At 41.3% G+C, this 18,432-nt stretch overlaps 1 protein-coding gene across 5 annotated transcripts in view; it reads left to right on the top strand.

Annotated features, from left to right (window-relative positions):
* The window catches only part of RAPGEF5 (Rap guanine nucleotide exchange factor 5), a 219,965-nt gene that overhangs the window by 99,863 nt on the left and 101,670 nt on the right, over positions 1-18,432 (top strand). For all 5 annotated transcript variants that reach the window (XM_089917710.1, XM_089917709.1, XM_022587925.3 and 2 more), the window contains exon 8: positions 9,957-10,030. In XM_089917710.1, coding sequence (XP_089773836.1) covers positions 9,957-10,030 — 74 coding nt within the window. The remainder of the gene's footprint in view (positions 1-9,956; positions 10,031-18,432) is intronic.

Here is an 18,432-nt window from a genome sequence, read left to right as displayed (position 1 = left end):
CTTGACCTCCATCCTTTCTTCCACACACCCACCCTGTGGGGTCACGGTTATTATCATCCTCTTTTGCAAGTAATGAGGTTCAAGGTTGGTGAGTTGATATCACTTGACAAAGGTCGTATACTAGAAATAGCGTAGGAATGATGCTGTATTTTTTCCCAACTGTGTAATAAAAGGAAATTTCTTTAAATTTTAGCGGGATAGATTTCAATGAAGGTTAAGGAAAATTTTCAAATCTTCTTTCCTGGCCTCCTCTTGGCCTGTCTGGTTCTCCCCGCCCCCATTGATTGATTGATTGATCGATCGATTGTACCGTTTAGTGTCTGCTTGTATTTGCAAACACAAGGACTCTTAGGGGATTCTTGGTGGTTCCTCTGTATGTTTTAGAATTTCACTGTGATGTCAAGGGAAGCTTCAGCAGTAGAACTGCTGACCATTCAGGAACAACAACAAAAAGAATGAGCATCATGTGAGTAGCAGAAAGTTGTAATAAACGTTATCTTTGAAATGTAGGTTTCTTGTCTACTGTAAAACCTTAGTTAACAAGAGTGTCCATGTAGATCTAACCTGTTGTGTTTTCTGGTTTACAGTCCCTGAGGCAGAATTTCTTAGCTGTGAAAGGAAATTAAGGGCTTCTCTGGCAGCGCAGTGGTTGAGAGTCTGCCTGCCGATGCAGGGGACACGGGTTCGTGCCCCGGTCTGGGAAGATCCCACATGCCGCGGAGCGGCTGGGCCCGTGAGCCATGGCCGCTGAGCCTGCACGTCCGGAGCCTGTGCTCCGCAACGGGAGAGGCCACAACAGTGAGAGGCCCGCTTACCGCAAAAAAAAAAGGAAATTAAGAGACTCAGGTTCAGTTCTGGCTTAGTCCCTTACTGTGAAGTAGTGGCTTTCAGACGCTCATTTTCTTATTCTGTGAAATGGAGCAAAGGGCACCTGCCTCTGGGGCTCTTGGGGGTGGGAGAGAGCTAGATGGCCTAAAGCATGAAGCTTCTCACTGGCACGTAGTTAGGCTTAGAAATAATTTTCTTTTACTCCTTAAGATAAATCTTTTAAAATTTTAATTGCTCAGCAAAACTGTACAGAGTAGTGGAGTACACTAGGATCTTTTTTAATGAATGAATGTTTTGCAGTGTCTGAGCATCATTGCTGCTCATATCTTTTATCATGTGATCAGCCTGAACCTGTCCTGTCACCAGAACATAGTCCTTGCAAGGCACTTAAAAATCGAAAGCCCTTCTGTCTCCAGAAAAAAATGTTGAAGAAAATTTTTGCTAAGGTTAATTCGATTGTTTTCCATTGAGGTTTTCTTTTAGTTGGATTGTATACAAGCCATCTTTGCATTAAAAGGAAACTTGTTCATTTCTGGTACATTTCCTCTTAAGAAGGGCAAGGGAACAGGCTGCTGGGCTCAGGTACTGATGAGCTCTTTATTACCCTTGCCAATGGAGCAAATATTTATGTTCTAATTAAAGGATACACTTTGCTCTGGTGAGATTATCATTTTTCTCTGTTGAATAACTTTTCCGTTGGCTGGACATGTATTAAATGTTACTCCAAAAAAAACACCTAATAGGTAAAAAACCTGTGACGAAGTGGAGGAAAGGAAGTTTGGAGGGCCGCCTCAACTACAAGGCAAAGGCCTAAGAGTTGAAAGGGAATCCTCTGTGCCTGAGGGCAGGGATAAATCATGCAGTCAGTGAGGTGGCAGGGAAGCAGCCAGAGTCCCTCTCAGTGGCTTGAGGTGCCTCCAGACAAGTGTGGGGAGTGGGGAGCGTCTGATGTGGGAGATGGCAGTGATTCTAGCCTCCATACTCTAGATTGATTATGATGTCTGGGTGCCAAGAATTTCCAGAATTGTCAGCACGCCTCTATTCAAATATTAGTAAACAGTAATACGTTTCTTTTACGCAGGGACCGTTTATCATCTGCTCTGTACAAATCCGTGGGTGGGGGGCGTGGCTAGAGTTGGAGGGGAGGGGATGTGTAGGAGAGCTTAAAAATAAGTATGTCGTTATGGCTCTAATTTTCAAAGAGACTGAAGTCCTAGTAGGAAATTCAAGTCAATTCTTGCTTAAATTGTTTGTAATAAACGTAAGGATGGTGATGTTTCCTTTGCTCACATCGCCTCACTTGCTGCTAAGTGACTTCCGAGTTCCTCAGCCTAACATCCAAGGCCAGCTAACTCTTCCAGCTTTGTTCTCTGCTGTTTCCCAACACTGTCCTGTTCCCTGGTCCCATCCCGTGCTTTTCTACACCTTACGTCTGTTTATGCCGATTCTCTACGTAGACTGCCTTTCCTCACCACCTCGTTCATGTGTCAGAATCTACCTTTTCCTTGAAGTCTCTTTCATAATCTCACCCTCTCCCTCAAACTGGGTGTGACATTTTATTCTGTTTGTATCTGTTTGTTTCTGAATGGGTCGCCTTTGTTCAGTTAAGTAGACCGGTGCTCAGCAGCAGTTTCTAGAAGTTATTCTCTCCCCTTGAGGAATTCGTGATGTAGATGAGTAAAGACAGATGTTTGTGTAGCTAGTTATAAAATACCGAGATGAAAAAGCATAACTGTATAGAAAAAGAGCTTTGTTAGGCCAGGAAGGAAGGACTCCCCACTTTGTCGAGGGCCAGGGGTACAGGTCGTGAAGATGCGGAAGGATTCTCACTAGAGGGATAGGCATTCCAGGCTAGAAACAAAGAAATGTGGGGCGTGCCCTGGGAGAGTGTGAGACCCAAATGCCCAGCCTTCAAGGCCAGGTTGAGGCTTCAGCCTGAATGACGGCCAGTGTTTAGTAGAGTAGGGAGCCCAGGTGTCAAAGCTCTCAAACCTGCACAAACTTGGGCGGAGCCCTACTGCATCAGAGACGCTGGGATCGGGCTGTGCAGTCTGATTTGGTATTGAGCTCCCCGTGTGACTGTCGTGTTCTCCAAGGGCTGAGAGGCAGGAGTCTAAAGGGATTGGGGGGCGGGCATGGCAGGATCAGACTGGCGATTTGGAAGTGGAACATCTGGGTGGAGAATGTATTGAAGGAGAGGCTGGCTGATAAGCTGTAGCAGTGGCCCCAGTGAGAGGTGGCGGGGTCATGAGCTGTGACAGTGGCAGGGAGGGAGAGGGATAGAAACGTTTTGGAGGTACAAGTGACAGGATCTAGTGAGAGGTGGAGGTGAGGGATGAGGGGAAGGAAGAATATGAAGACGCCTGGTGGCGATCTGAACTAAAGAACAGGCCCCCGGAGGAGGAAGAGCCTTGTGGGTTATAGTGAGGGTGATGCATGTGACTTCAGACCTTTGTGTCCTCACATCCTACTAAATAGATGACTCTTTCTTGAGGGCAGAGGTGGTACCACTACACCTATCATAGCAGCTTGTACGGAGCAGACACGTGACGGCCTGTGAAATGAACATCCTCAGTGTGTAACCAGAGATGCGGGCCTGGAATTCAGAGAAGAGGGCAGAGATGTAGACACAGCTTTGGGAATAACCCGCATAACAGGGAAAGTTGAAACCATAGGAACAGATAAGATCACTGAGGAAAGAGGCAAAGAGAGAAAAGACAGCCTGCAGAAAACTTGCATTTTCAGAGTTTCAACATGATAAGGACCCAGAAAAGAATTTTAAAACAACAGTCTCAAGTTCAGCTGACAGTCTGTACAGACTGGGACAAAGATATAGTGGTTATTGGTCAGCTTTCAAAGTGAAGTTCAAATGGCACTGGATGGGCCAGATTATAATAGTGAAGTGTGGTGGGACTGTAAATTGGTGCAGCCACTGTGGAAAACAGTATGGAAGATCCTCAAAAAATTAAAAATAGAACTACCATGTGATCTAGCAATTCCACTTCTGGGAATATATCCAGAGGAAATGAAAACACTAACTTGAAAAGATATCTATACCCCCATTTCATAGCAGCATTATTTACAATATCCAAGACATGGACACAGCCTAAGTGTCCATCAGTGGATGAATGGATATAGAAAAAACCAAACTCACGGAAAAAGACATCAGACTTATAGTTACCAGAGGCAGAGGGTTGAGGGAGGGGGAGATGGAGGAAGGTGGTCAAAAGACACAAACTTCCAGTTCAAAGATAACTAAGTACTCGGGATGCAACGTGCAACATGATGACTGTAGCTGACACTGCTGTATGTTACATAGGAAAGTTGTTAAGAGAGAAAATCCTAAGAGTTCTTATCAAAAGGAGAATTTTTTTCCTTTTTCTTTTGTTTCTTTTCTTTTTACTGTATCTATAAGAGAAGATGGATGTTAGCTGAACCGATTATAGTAATCACTTCACAACATATGTAAATCAGACCATCATGCTGTACACGTTAAACTTATACAGTGATGTATGTCAATTATTTTTCAATAAAACTGAAAAAAACAGACAAAACTTTAAACAGTAAAAAAAAAAATAATAAAAATACTGTATGGAATGACTCAGTGGTGACTACTGACCACTATTGTGCAAATTTTCCTGCAAAAACATATATAGTGATGAGTTGAGGCTTGCAACTGCTTTTTCCCTTACTTTTTAAAGATTAGAAAAGATTGAGTGTTTGGAAGCATTTGTGAATGTATGTTGGTAACTAAAAATGAATGTACTCTATCAGTGTATCTTGCTGGCAGCTCATTTCCATGCCCTCTCACGGGGAATACACTCCTTGTTGAATGTGGATAGAGTCTTGTTGAGAGGCCTCCTAAAATAAACAAAATGACGTTTCTCCAGGAATGGTACCAGAAAATAGCTGGTTACTTAGATAGTGAGGAACTAGATTCTGCCTCTTGTGGCCTGAAGATACCTCTGTGTTTTCTTAACATTTTAATGTTCACAACCCACAGGACACACAAAAGAGCTTGACCTGGCACGTAGCTAATTCACATTTGTGAAAAATACTAGTTGCAATGCCTTTGACTTTTAATTTTTTTTCCTATTCTTTCTACTGTATTCTGTTCTATTTCATTAAAAAAGAAATGAAAAGGAATCCTGGTCAGGATCCACATGAATGGATTTGCAGGTGTGTAGTTTGACCAGCCTGTTCTGCTCCATCCTTGACCGAGGGCGACTTGAACTGCCACAGATACATACGTTGTATGTGGGAGGACCAGGACAGGTTCCTTCACCTCATCTATAAGATGAGGATGATTTTACTTGCCCAGCTATTCAGGTTGTGTGAACATCAGATGAGACCCTTCATGAAACAGCTTTCCCTCTGTAAAAAATACCACATAGGTGAAAGAGGACATTATTGCCAAAACTTTAATTCTTGGCAAGTTACTCTGTGAATTATTTTTCTCAACTGTATTTGCTGATTTCTCACATTGGAACTTGAAGTGCTAAATTTCTGTCTGTAGTAAGATTTTTGGTTGGTTTGTAAATTTAAAAAAAAGAAAAAGTTTGGTTGATTCCTAAAGAACGCTCGCAGCTCTAGTCACATAGTGCATTACGGTCATTGTGTTTAATGACCGGCTGGTTTGGCTTCGACCTTTACACAATTGATCAGAAATTAAGTAAGCATCATTCTGATAGTGTATCAGTCCCCTGTGTGTTTAAATAATAGTTTTGACAGAGTTATTAGGAGAGTTTTCTTAGCAACCATCCCAGTAAGTCGTGGGGAGAGAGAACCTGTTGTCCCCAAGGCAGCAAGAAAGTGACATTCAGGCGAGCCCTGGCATCCTCGGAGGCTGTAACTCCTCTTGAATTGCTCTTGGCTAACTTACAAATAGATACAATTAAACTAAGTACTTTTATGTGAATTAGTGCTAATTAATCCACATATATCCTTAGTTCTCTCGGGGGCTCTCATGTTTACCATTCAAAGCATACGCTTCAGAGCTTGTGCTGTAACTTTTGTGGTGGTAAGTTATTTCCAAAAGTCTTTTCTGGCTTTTGGACTCTGTGTGTTGAGAGATAAGGGGATGGTTTATGTTGGCAGAGTGCGGCTTCGAGCTTCCCTCGGTCCCAGAAGCAGCCATTCCTGTATCTGTGTTCCACTGGAGGGAACTGTCCCAGAATCAATATTTGCATAGGAAAGTTTCCCCCAACATATTCTTATTCTAATCAGATAAACGAACTCAGTTCATGAATCCAAGTAACTGCTTCCTCCTTGTTCTACACGAGCTGCACTATGAGAAGGCAGGAAGAGAAGCTGCCCCTTATATATTCCTAGACATTAATCTCACATTAAACGGTCAGTAAGACATTCCCTTTTAGGTGGCTAACTATGTGGTCTATGAGACTTCATGGGGGTGATTATAAAATCCTCTGAAGGCCACGATAAATAAGGTGTTTTCCCCAAGTGGTGTATGTGAAACCCTGGCTAAAATGCATTCTTGGAATCATATTTTTTCATTATTTCCAATAAAATTATGTTACGTGTTATAAGAGACCACACTCTTTTCTTCATTATCAAGGTGCTGAGGTTAAGAGTCTACTAGAACTTTGAGTGTCTCTTCGTTACCCACATTGCAATCAGTTGCTGAGTGACCTTTGCCACGTGCCTTTAACTTGTGTTTCTAATTCTTGCTCTGTTAATCAACATGTAACTCTGGGCTACACATTTTGAGGTCTTCAAATATGTGATAAGAAATGGAGCGGTGTTGTTGAGGATAAGCTAGAAATACAGGACTGAATTTTTATTTTATCCCAAGTATGCTTTTCTGCTAATCTCTTCTTCCTTTGGTTCTATTTATATGTACTAAGAATTATGCCTAAATCTCAAAAAATAGTGTGAACTCTCAATCATGAAATTGCTATTCACTGTCCTGCATATTGTATGATGCAGTATAATAAGGTGAGAAAAAGAAGTGCATAGACACCAGAACATTGTTGCTTTAGAAACAAAAACATGAATGTAATAGGCAAAAATACTTCAAAATTTAATTTTCTTTATTTTCATCAAAACTGAAACCTTAAAGGGCAAAAATTCAAATAAAGCATCAATTAAGTGCCAAGGTACGGTGGATACTTCATGTGGGCCAGCTTGTCCCCTGTAGGTATATTACTGAATTGCCCTCCAAAAACGTAATTCCCCATTACAGGATGAGGAAAGGCTTCTTATATTAGCTGTTAGTTTGCTTATTTCTACAGCCCATTGCATTTTTAAGTGGAGTTTCAGATGTTATTTTGTATTTTATTTTCCCCTTTTCATTTGTGCCTCTAGTTTTTCAAAGAAAACAGGAGTGCTTTTCTTTATTCTTCAAGTTCCTCCTCACTGGGCAACAGTAGCGTCAATGGAACGTTTTGTTGACAATAGAAGAAAAGCTTCTCTCCGATTCCACTCTTCTGGCCTTGCCCTTAAATGCTCAGCTGGTAGGAGTTATCCTAGTTATCCGTGGAGTTTAACAGAAGACTTTCCCTCCCCTCTTTTTTAATAAGTGGTTATGAAAGACGTAGCTCATATATGTAGGTGTAGTCAAGTTGTGCCGTTTTGGTCACTTGGGGAGACATTGTTCATCTCAGTTAATTTTTACAGAGCTCATGCTGCGTGCACAGCATTTTAGGTGGGTGCCATCGTAAGCACCACGCAGTGGGCGTAAAAGGCATATAAAAGCAAAAGGTGTGTGAAATAATGTTTTTAAAAATACAGAGCAAAGAGCATAGTACTTAAGAGTACACGAAACAGTGGAAACTGAATCCAAAAGTGCAGTGGGCGACCTCACTGTCGGTGAGGTTGCTATGTCTGGGGCCTGCTTTTGATGGAGACGGCAAGAAGAATAAGTGGTACAGTGTGTATGAGCAGTGCCTGATTCTACTTACAAATCACCCTGGATTACTTTTTCTTACTCATCTCCCTCCCCCACCTGCACAGTCCCCTGCCTCTCATATTCAGTTCATTGCCAAATGAACTCAAAAACACAGTTCAAGTCCTCCATGTTTCTTCAGCTCCTTGCCGCTTCCCTGGTCCATGCCCTGGTTATCTTTAGGCCAGATGTTAAGCCACGGTCACCTAACTGGACTCCTTGCTTCCTTCTTGCTCCTCGTAAGTCTGGTCTCCACAAAGCAGGCAAAAAGTACCTTTGAAAATAGATGCATCATGCAGTTCCCGATTTTAAAATTCCTTGGTGCGCCTCCGCATGTTCTTAGACTGACATCTGAATTGACCGTGGCCCATGGTCTCTCCAGGCTTGTCTTGCATCACTCTTACCTGTCTCGGGCAGTTCTGTCTCAACCTCGGGTCTCAGCCCACATATCACTTCCTCAGAGAAGCACCGTGCATGGCCTGCTCTCCGCAGTGACCTCCCCCAGTTGGTTTTCGGTCATTTCACCATTTATCATGATCTTTAACCCCATCTTATTTTTAAAGATTATTATTGTAATAATTATGATTGTTACTCGTTGGAACAGTAGTTGTTAGCTATCCCCCCAGCTAGTATGTGTACTTCGTGACGTCAGGGGCTTACCTATCTTGTTCACAGGAATGACCCCAGTGCCAGGCACCTAGTAGGTACTAAGTACATATTTGTTAAAATGGAAGAGCAGGCTATACAAGGAGAAAAATAATGAAATCGTAGAGTTTGGATCAGAGCTGGTACAATACGTTCTGATGTTAAATGTCAGGGTGAAGTGGGAGATGAGGAAGAAGCTGGAGAATTCAAGGAAGACCTTCTGTGATGAACAGTGTTCAGACTTGATGAGATAAGTGATACAGAGGCCAAAGCAGGGCACTTATTGTTATATTTTTTGAGACTGATTATTTAGCAGTTGTGCTCAAGCCCGATTTTATTAGGGAGAGGTTGGAATCAGGGGCTTTGTGGTAGGGGGTTATTGCACCAGTGCAGAAAGGGTGACAAGGACTTGGATAGGGAGATGCTGGGGAAGTATGGGAGAGGAGGTGGATTCAAGACTCCAAAGTTTGGAATTTTGTGGTAACAATGCTCTGTACAATCCAAATATAAAATATTGTGCTTCCTCTAGCAATCCCACTCCTGGGTATATACCCAGAGAAAACTCTAACTCGAAAAGGTACATGCACCCCAATGTTCATAGCAGCACTATTTACAATAGCCAGGACACGGAAGCAACCTAAGTGTCCATCCACAGGTGAATGGATAAAGAAGATGTGGCACATATATATACAATGGAATACTACTCAGTAATAAAGAAGAATGAAATAATGTCATTTACAGCAACATGGGTGGACCTAGAGATTAGCACACTAAGTGAAGTAAGTCAGATAGAGAAAGACAAATATCATATCATATCACTTATATGTGGAGTCTAAAAAAATGATACAAATGAACTTATTTACAAAACAGAAAGAGACTCACAGACATAGAAAACAAATTTATGGCTATCAGAGGGAAAAGGGGGGGTGATGGATAAATTAAGAGTTTGGGATTAGCTGATACACACTACTATATATAAACTAGATAAATAACAAGGCCCTACTGTATAGTACAGGGAGCTATATTCAGTGTCTTGTAATAACCTATAATGGAAAATAATCTGAAAAAGAATATATATATGTATAACTGAATCACTTTGCTGTACACTTGAAACTAACACAACATTGTAAATCAACTATATTTAAGTTTGAAAAAATCATGCTTCCTTCATTATATAACAGTAAACTATTAGCCAAAAAAATCACATAAAAAAAAAAAATGATGTTCTCACATGAACTGGATAGAAGCCTTCACCTCTACCCCAGCTCCCCCTTGGGTGAAATACGAAACTGACATGATGATGCCTTGATGGGTTGAGGTGACGAGGAAAATTGAGATCGGATTGCTCCAATGCCACTGATTTAACAAATGAGATAATGTACATGAAAAGTGCCTAGTGCTATTCGTTAAACTTTTCATCCAAATAATTTAAAAAGCAGTACTGATATTTACATTTTGGGACTCTACCTAACATTATTTTTTCCTGCCAGATTGCCATCTGAAAAGAAAATGACCTGAAACAATTTTCTTATGATGCTACATTTGTCTAATATTGCTCTTTTTCTTTTTTTTACTTAAGCAATTGAACAAGATGAAGAAAACAGTGACAAACACGTAACTGTGGCAGAGGCTGAAGGTGTTGCAGATCCTCAGGTGTGACAAGTTCTGTGACAGCCCCTCCTTACACCCTTCTTCTGTGGTGAGATAGCACAGGTGTTTGCAGTGCTACAGGTCTCACCTTTTGTGTTCTGTACAATAGTCATATTACGGGAATGAAGCACTTATTTTTGATAAGAGATATTTCACAAGAAAAACCTAAATTGCTCTTCATGTTTATAGTTTGATTCATGGGGGAGGGACAGATCCGGAGACATCCTTCACTTCCCAGAGACAGCAAGCAAAGTAAGTGAAGAACCAGACGAGACCGCTGTAGGGTAGACTGTCCCCTGGAGATGGCAGAGGAGAATCAGCCGGCTGACAGCATGACAGCCGGGGCAGGGCCAGACAGATCAGTGCGATGCCTCACCTGGCGAAGTTTCTGTGCCCACCCCCAGCATTTACCTCGTGGTATGGACACGCTTTTAGTAGCAGCTGACCTCCAAATACTATGGCAGCATAAAAACTTTGGGTACCCTACTGCTATCAACTGTTAACTTTATGTAAGTGCAGAGCATTTAGAGATTCTTTGTGGGGACAGCAGGGCGAGAAGCAGAACAGATGGCATAAGGACATTCTTTTGCAAGCCCTCAACAATTCAACTCCACTCCTCAGAGTTCCACCCCCTTGACACCCAGCTATAGCCTTGTTTGATATGGCTAAGTACCTAGCTACCATAAGCCAGTTTGTTAACCCTTTTGAGTTTTAGGTGACTCATCTCTGAACCTACCTGATAGGGGAGTTGTGAGGATTAAAAAGAGAAGTATGTTGAATAAATAAGCCATTGCATTTTATTATACATAAGAACGAGAAAGGAGTGGGTCCAGGGGAGTGTGCTACTGAGAAATCGATCATGGTGTGTAGAGAGCCATGGGTTGATTGATCTACCCAGGCAGAAGAACCGGAGCTGCTCTATACTCAGGGGGAAAGGAGTGGAAAAACTCTGGAAACAGACAAGCCCGTTTGAGCCCTTACTCCATGCAGGGCGTTGCTCGGTTCTACTAGCTAGACCTCCAGAGGAAATGGCCTCTCAGGATTGCGGTGATGGTATGCTGGTATCACGCGGGTCCAAACTCATCAAAATGGATACATTAAATGTGTGTGACTTTTTGTATATTAAGTATATTTTGTATATACTTCTATATACTTGTATATTAAGTATATTTTGTATATTAAGTATATTAAGTATATTAAGTATACCTCAGTAGGAGAAAAAAAGATTCTTAGTTTGGTTGACCCCGCACACTTCACCTTTAAAGTTGTAAGTCTGTGGATTCTGGTCAGAATAATCACATTAGCTTTCTCAGCCAGGGTTGCAGAGGTGGTCATGTTCTAGTAAGTTCATATAAGGACTTGTCTGGGATTGTTTTGCTGTGGTGATATTCAGAATGCTGCCATTCACAGGCTCATACTGAAATTATACTTCAGGCTTCCAAGCAAACCTGGGCAAGGATAGCTTTCTCAAAGGTTTCTTAAGGCATTAAGTTATTAGTAGGACAGTTTATTATTTAGTGTCTAAATTTAAACTGCTATTTTTAATTTATTTTGGACTTATTCTGTGGACAGAAGTCTGTTTTAACACAATTTTATTCCTCTGTGTATCTCAAATGGATGCATAGACCTTGTTCTACGAGGTTTTGTGGTTTTTCTTCAGCAATGGTGACATCTCTGTGCATCTACAGAATGTACAGAGGAATGGAATCATGAAACCAATTGAAACCAGTGAATCGATAATTAGATCAGGAACAGATTCTCTTTAGGCTTGGAGAGTTATGAGTTAATTCACTGGGATGCATAATTATGTAGTCTTCAGAGTATATTTTAAACAAGTTAAGTGCTCACCGGTTTCTCATTCCTTCCCCGTACATGATGAATTATGTCACTATGGGGAAAATGTCCCCTGGCTGTTGAAAACTTTGGGTGTATAAAGGGTTAAGGCAGTCACTAACTCCAGAGAGAATGGGCCTTGCTGTACCCACGTTTACCACCTACCGGAAAACTCTAGTTCTCTCCTCATATGTTGATTCCTTTCTTTCCTTTCTCTCTAAAAATATCTTTTCTGCCTAGGAAACTCCCTATTTCCATGCAGTGATGTGTAGGAAGAGTGAAGGGAGCATGTAGCCTGGGGTTTACATCCCAGCCCTTCTTCCTCATAGCTGGTGCCTGGAGGCAAGTTCTTTATTGTCTCTAAACCAGTTCGTTCCTGTAGGGTGGCATCCGTGTCTTTGTCACCAAAGTGTCCCCACCATGCTAGGCAGTGACTAGCACGCTTGGTTTTCATCTTTGTAAAGTAGAGATGTTATAAAGTTGTCATGAGGTCGAAATGAAGCGACATAAAAATGCGTGCCACCCTGGCACATAAAAGAGTTTCCGTGAATGTCAGGCAGCGTCCATGAGGTTCAGAGTGTTGCCTCCTGGGCCAGGCTGCACTGTCACAGCAGCCCTGGGCAAGTTACACTACTCCCTGGCGCCCCATGTTCCTTTTCTGTAAGAGTATTGAGAGTTAACACTTAGACAGTACTTCAAAGGCACTCTTCTAAGCTCTTTGTTTTTATTAACATACTTAACCCTCACAACAAACCCTATGAGGCAGATGATATACTAACCACCACTTCACAGATGAGCTGCTAAGTGGTGGGGATGGGAATCCAGCCAAGGTAGTCTGGCTCCTACATCCTTGCTTTTAACCCCTTTGCTAAGCTGCCTTTCTAGCATCTGTAAAATGGAGACAATTGTTTTGAAGATCAAATGAATATATGTGACGCAGTTAGAACACTGCCTGGCACACAGTAAGTATAGCCTCCTGGAGTTATTATCATTGTCATGATCAGTATCACATTGCTTTCTGGTCTGAATATTTAAGGTATCTAACAGGACTGGGCTGCAGTGTTGCTCTGTCTGCCATTATGGTATCTGCACTTACAGAAAACATTCTAGACCCTTCACTCGTTGTAACCCTTTATTTAGGACTAAAGGATTAAAGAATCTTTATCAAATGTATAGAATTTTTGCAGGTTCTAGTGAGATATTCAATGAGTAATTTACAACATGCTGAACTTTGGAAATTCTTTCTTTTATTCGGGTGGCCATAGACCCCTGGATTCAGTAATTATTTTGTCTCCTATTCCTCCATTGGAATCACTCATTTTAATATTAAGTGATAATAACTGTCAATTATACAAATCGATTGCCACATAGTTCATGATTGTTTTATCAGCAAAGTGTGATTTAAAAAAAAAAATAGACTGAAGAAAGCTCTTATTTAAGGTTGTGATAGCTATCATAGGAAAGAGATGACCCTTTTCAATCCTTTGTGTTAGAATTTATTAAATTTACTTATTCTCTCTTTTTTAAAACTACTTTATTATTTGCCAACTTTGCTGCTCTGGTTAGCAAAATGATCAGTAATGTATACAGATCTGAGCTGTAATTTCTCTCAGGTCAAAACAAGATAAAATATTGGTGACCTCCCTATTCTAGTCGGAAAATTCAAGGAATTAAATATATGTAATGAATGAACCCCTTACTTCATCGATTATGTAAATATGTAGTGTATTTAGTCTCATCAGAAGAGATAATGATATAAGTGTAATGGATTAAGAACATATTTAAGGGAAATAACAGTAATAAATTCCACGCAGCTACGGTTTCTGCCTCCTTCCCCGCCCCCGGCCCACTTTGGCAGGACACAGTATCACACGGTGTTTATAGAGGATGGGTCTGTGTGACCAGTGTGGTGTATCAACACAGATAATTCCACAAGGGAGGGGGACTGGAGCAGTGAACCCCCCCTGAACTTGCACTGCCTCATCTGTACAGTGAGGGACCGGGAATCACTGAAAGCTTCCTAAGGCGCTATGATGCCCCAGCACGGTGTCTGAGGCCCGTCCTAGTGATGCCCTGGACATTAGTAAACCTGCCTTTACCATCACACTTTCTATCGCCTGTACTTTTCACTGTATGTTCTTTTCTCGATCCTTTCTGCAGTTACCAAAGGGTGTATTTTTCTATTCCAACCAGTAGGAAATTTGTCATAGTTTTCTTTCTCTGGAGGAATTTGAGAAAATGGATAATAAAATGAAATTTTTAAAATTATTCATTTATTATGAATTGTCTTCTGAATTTTCCTGGAAAGAATTCTACTTTCTGTGTTGGAAATAGGTAACGTATTACACCATCCCAGCCCATCAGAGTTTTATTCTGTCATTTGGACTTTGTGTTCAAAGTAACAAAAAAAAAATTTATGAATTTCTATTCAAGATTTAAGTTTGCAGAAATGGATCTATTATGTAATAATCAATACGAGTTTACCCGAATACCCTGAATTTGTATTGAAAAGCATTCTGTTATTACAAAAGTGCTTTCATGAAGGGTGGATTCTTTCATCCTGGTTTTCCTTCCCTTGATAGCAGTTTTTGCATGGTGTTTTAGAAAAGGTGATTTTTAAGGTTACGATAATGCAGAAAATGCTTCCATACATAGAACTTGTGCTCTTTCACCTTATGTCATAAAGGCTGTTCGTTTAGTTTGCAGTTTTTCCTAAGGGAATTCTGTCCAAGTTTCATTTCACCACTGAAAGAATGGACCAAACATTTCTATGACTCCATTTATAAAGGAAGCAGACTTTTCATTTGCATTGATAACATTTCTCTTCTCAAATACTGAAAATATATAAATAGCTTTAATTATGCATTACAGAGATTTTTTTTTTTCAAAGCAGACCTTGAAATAAGGCTCTTAAATAACTCTTCTGATGGTTACACATTAATCTTTTATTTTTTGCTGGCCTAACAGTGTTAGGTAAACTGTTTATAATTATTTTCACATAGATAAATTAAAATAGTCCAGGAATGTGAAAGTCTAGATCAAGGGCTGTTATCTTGCTTCTCCTGCCATAACAAAGCTCTCAAAATATATTAATAAATTCATGGCTTTTTTGAATTAAATCACTAAATTACAGAACTGTGAAAGGAACCCCCCAGAGAACATCTGGTTTAGTGTGGTATTTCCAAAGAGGACTGTCTTATAAAGCTATCCAAGATGTACGGGCATCTCTCTGGGATTAAAGTTCTCTAGGGAATGAAGAAGCTTTCATAACCCTCCTTGAAAGCTTTTTTTGATAGTTATATGTAAGGAGTGCTGTAGAATTGATTATCTTGTGAAAATGCATCTAGAAATTATGCAGAAACCAGAAAATCAAGATAGCAATATTCCTTTTTAAATTATAAGATGATTTAATTATAAATAAGAAATAATTAAGTCAATCTGAAACCCATTGTTTAAAGTAATAGCATTTTGTGTTTAAAATACATAATTTGTAAACCCAAGTTATCTGGTTCTAATAAAAATGTATCTCCTCAAGAAAGAAAAGTCTCTGTTTAGGATCCTAAGCAAAAAACTCATGTTCACACAGAAACCAAAAAAATAGTTGAGGTCTCTTAAATTTCCTGTACTCAGTCCTACCGTTTTTTTGCTGATGCTATTATCAGTTGTTTTTTTAAAAATACATATGGCACCCACAGACAGAAGGAAAGACTCTCTCTCCAAGTTGGAGTCTATGGAAGCTTAGCCCGGTTGCTTTGGAGCCTGTGCTGGTGAGAAAAGGTAACAGGCTCATTCTCACTCACCAAATTAGTTATAGCTCTCGGTGCTTTCCTCCTGTGTGCCACCCCTGCCTGGCCCCATCCCACAAGTGCCCTCTATTACACAGGGCTGCCACACTGGGGAGCAGAGAGATGGGGACCAATCCATCACACTACTGAATAAGCAGCCACGGAGCAGGTCCAGAGCTTGCAGTGTCATTAACACCCTCTCTGCTCTAGCAGGACGATATATTAAACACCGTGAGGATGACAGGGATGGAGAGAGAAGAAATCCTAGTTGGTCAACATAAATGAATTTTCTAGATAACAGAAACATATTCCTTTAAGTGTCAAAACATTTAAAGAATGTTAATAATTTTTGTGTAGAAATTTCCCTGAATAATTTCCTTGCCTTCATAGTTTAAAGGAGCGTCCTTAACACTGCTGATCTAGTATTGATTAAAAGAACATCTTCAAGACTGGCCCATGTATTCAGCATTATCTCAGGTTATGGGCTCCATTAAAATCCTGACAAGCGAATACACGCTAAGGAGGACGGCTAGGATGGTAAAAGGATCTAAAACCAAAGTCAAGTGGGCCCTTATTAATGCTTGGCAATCTGATTCTACTTTCCTTGTCCGGTTGCCTCTTCTTTCAGGTCAGGAGTTGAGAAACCACAGCCTACTGCCTGTTTTTGTAAATAAAGTGTTATTGGAACACAGCCATGCTCATTCATTTACATACCGTCTCTTGCCGCTTTTATGCTAAAACGGGACACTTGGGTAGTTGCACCAAAGACCACACGCCCCACTGAGCCTAGAATATTTACACTCTGGCCCTTTACAAAAAAAAGTTTGCCAACCCTTGGAACTGAAATGACCATTACATGCCTTCTTTTCTTATACTTCCAGGATCTTCTCACAGTCCTTACTCTCAGCTAATCACCTGACTTCTTATTTCTGAAATAGAGGCCTTCAGAAAAGAATTTCCTCATTCCCAGCACCAGATATGCTAACCTACTGGCATGTTCCCCCCGTACTCCACCTCCCCTCCTATTACAGTGAGTGAAATACTCATATTCATGTTTCTGAGAGTAGGTCTTTATGCTCTTTCCTTCTCAAGGACATTTCTCCTAAAAATGCCCTCTGTCTTGCCCACATCATCAAATTTCCCTCTACACTGTATCATTTCTAATAAAGATAAATGTGCTGGAATATCCCTCACCCTAAACAAGCAAGCAAAGCCCCCTGCAACATCACTCTTTAACTAGTGCCCCATTTCTTTTTTAAAAAATTATTTATTTATTTAGGCTCTGCTGGGTCTTAGTTGCGGCACGCGGGATCTCTTTTTGTTTTAGTTGCGGCAGGTGGTCTTCTTAGTTGCAGCATGCGAACTCTTAGTTGCGGCATACATGTGGGAGTTCCCAGACTAGGGATGGAACCCGGGCCCCCTGCATTGGGAGCGAGGAGTCTTAACCGCTGGACCACCAGGGAAGTCCTAGTGCCCCATTTCTTGAAGTAAAACTCCTCTAAAGAGTTGTCTTTCATTCTCTGTTCAAACCACGTGAATAAGGCTTTTTTCCCCCCTACCACTTTTATTCTCAAAAAAAAAAAAAAAGTTACTTTCAGGGCTTCCCTGGTGGCGCAGTGGTTGAGAGTCCGCCTGCCGATGCAGGGGACATGGGTTCGTGCTCCGGTCTGGGAAGATCCCACATGCCGCGGAGCGGCTGGGCCCGTGAGCCATGGCCGCTGAGCCTGCGTGTCCGGAACCTGTGCTCCGCAACGGGAGAGGCCACAGCAGTCTGAGGCCCGCGTACCGAAAAAAACAAACAAACAAAAAAAAAAACGTTACTTTCAAAGTCACCAGTTACTTTTGTTAAATTCAGCGTCAGTTGTTTTGAACTCCTTATTTGATGTTTCAGCTGCGCTGGATACAGTTTTTCACTCCCTCCTCCTTGAAGCACCGCCCTCACTGCTCACTGGGTTCTCCTCCTAGAGCCCCTCCTCCTTATTCTCATCTTCCCAATATCTAACTATTAGACTCAGCTCATGGACTTCTTCTCTGTTTACGTCACTCCATTGGTATCTTCAGTCCTTCCTCTGGTTTAAATACCATCTACATTATGATGACTCCCAAAGTCCTATCTCCAGCTTAGATTTCTCTGGACCTCCAGACGGCCAACCCGGCAGCTCCACTTGGATGTCTAATAAGCATATCCCTTACTAGATCTCCCCAAGTCTCCCAGTCTCAGGAAATGACAACCCTACCCTTCCAGTGACTCAGGCCAAATATCTTAGAGACCAATTCTGCTAGCCCTTTCTTTGAAACAGATCCAGATTTTAATCACTTCTCCCCATCTCCACCACTACCACAAGATCCAAGCCATTTCTTGTCTGAAGACCGATCTCCTAACTGGTCTTCTAGCTTTAACTGCTTCCCCCCACCTTAACAGTGTTTTCTCAAGCCAGAAGACAGAACGATCCTGTTAAAATGTCAGATTATTCCAATCCCATGTTCAAAACATTCCTAAGTATTTCCATCTTGTTCAGAAAAAGAATGTAAACCTCTTACACATCCTGTAAAGAAGCTGCATGTTCTGGTCGGCTTCACCTCCCTGAACAGTCCCACCGGGCTCTCCCTTACCAGCTCTGCTCCAGCCCTGCTGTGCCCTTTGCTCTCCATTGAACATGCCAAACACACCCCAGCCTCAGGGCCCTTGCACTTCTGTTCCTCTGCCTGTAACATTCTTCACTTCCTTTATATCTCCACTCAAATGTCAACCAAAGAATCCTTCCCTGACATTTCTATCTTAATAAC

The sequence above is a fragment of the Delphinapterus leucas genome, chromosome 9, assembly GCF_059928025.1.
Source record: "Delphinapterus leucas isolate spDelLeu-1000000601 "Yukka" chromosome 9, BTC_Dleu_Yukka2, whole genome shotgun sequence".
NCBI classification, from domain to species: domain Eukaryota; kingdom Metazoa; phylum Chordata; class Mammalia; order Artiodactyla; family Monodontidae; genus Delphinapterus; species Delphinapterus leucas.
Note: the sequence above shows the minus strand (reverse complement) of the source record. Positions and strands in the feature narration are given on the sequence as shown.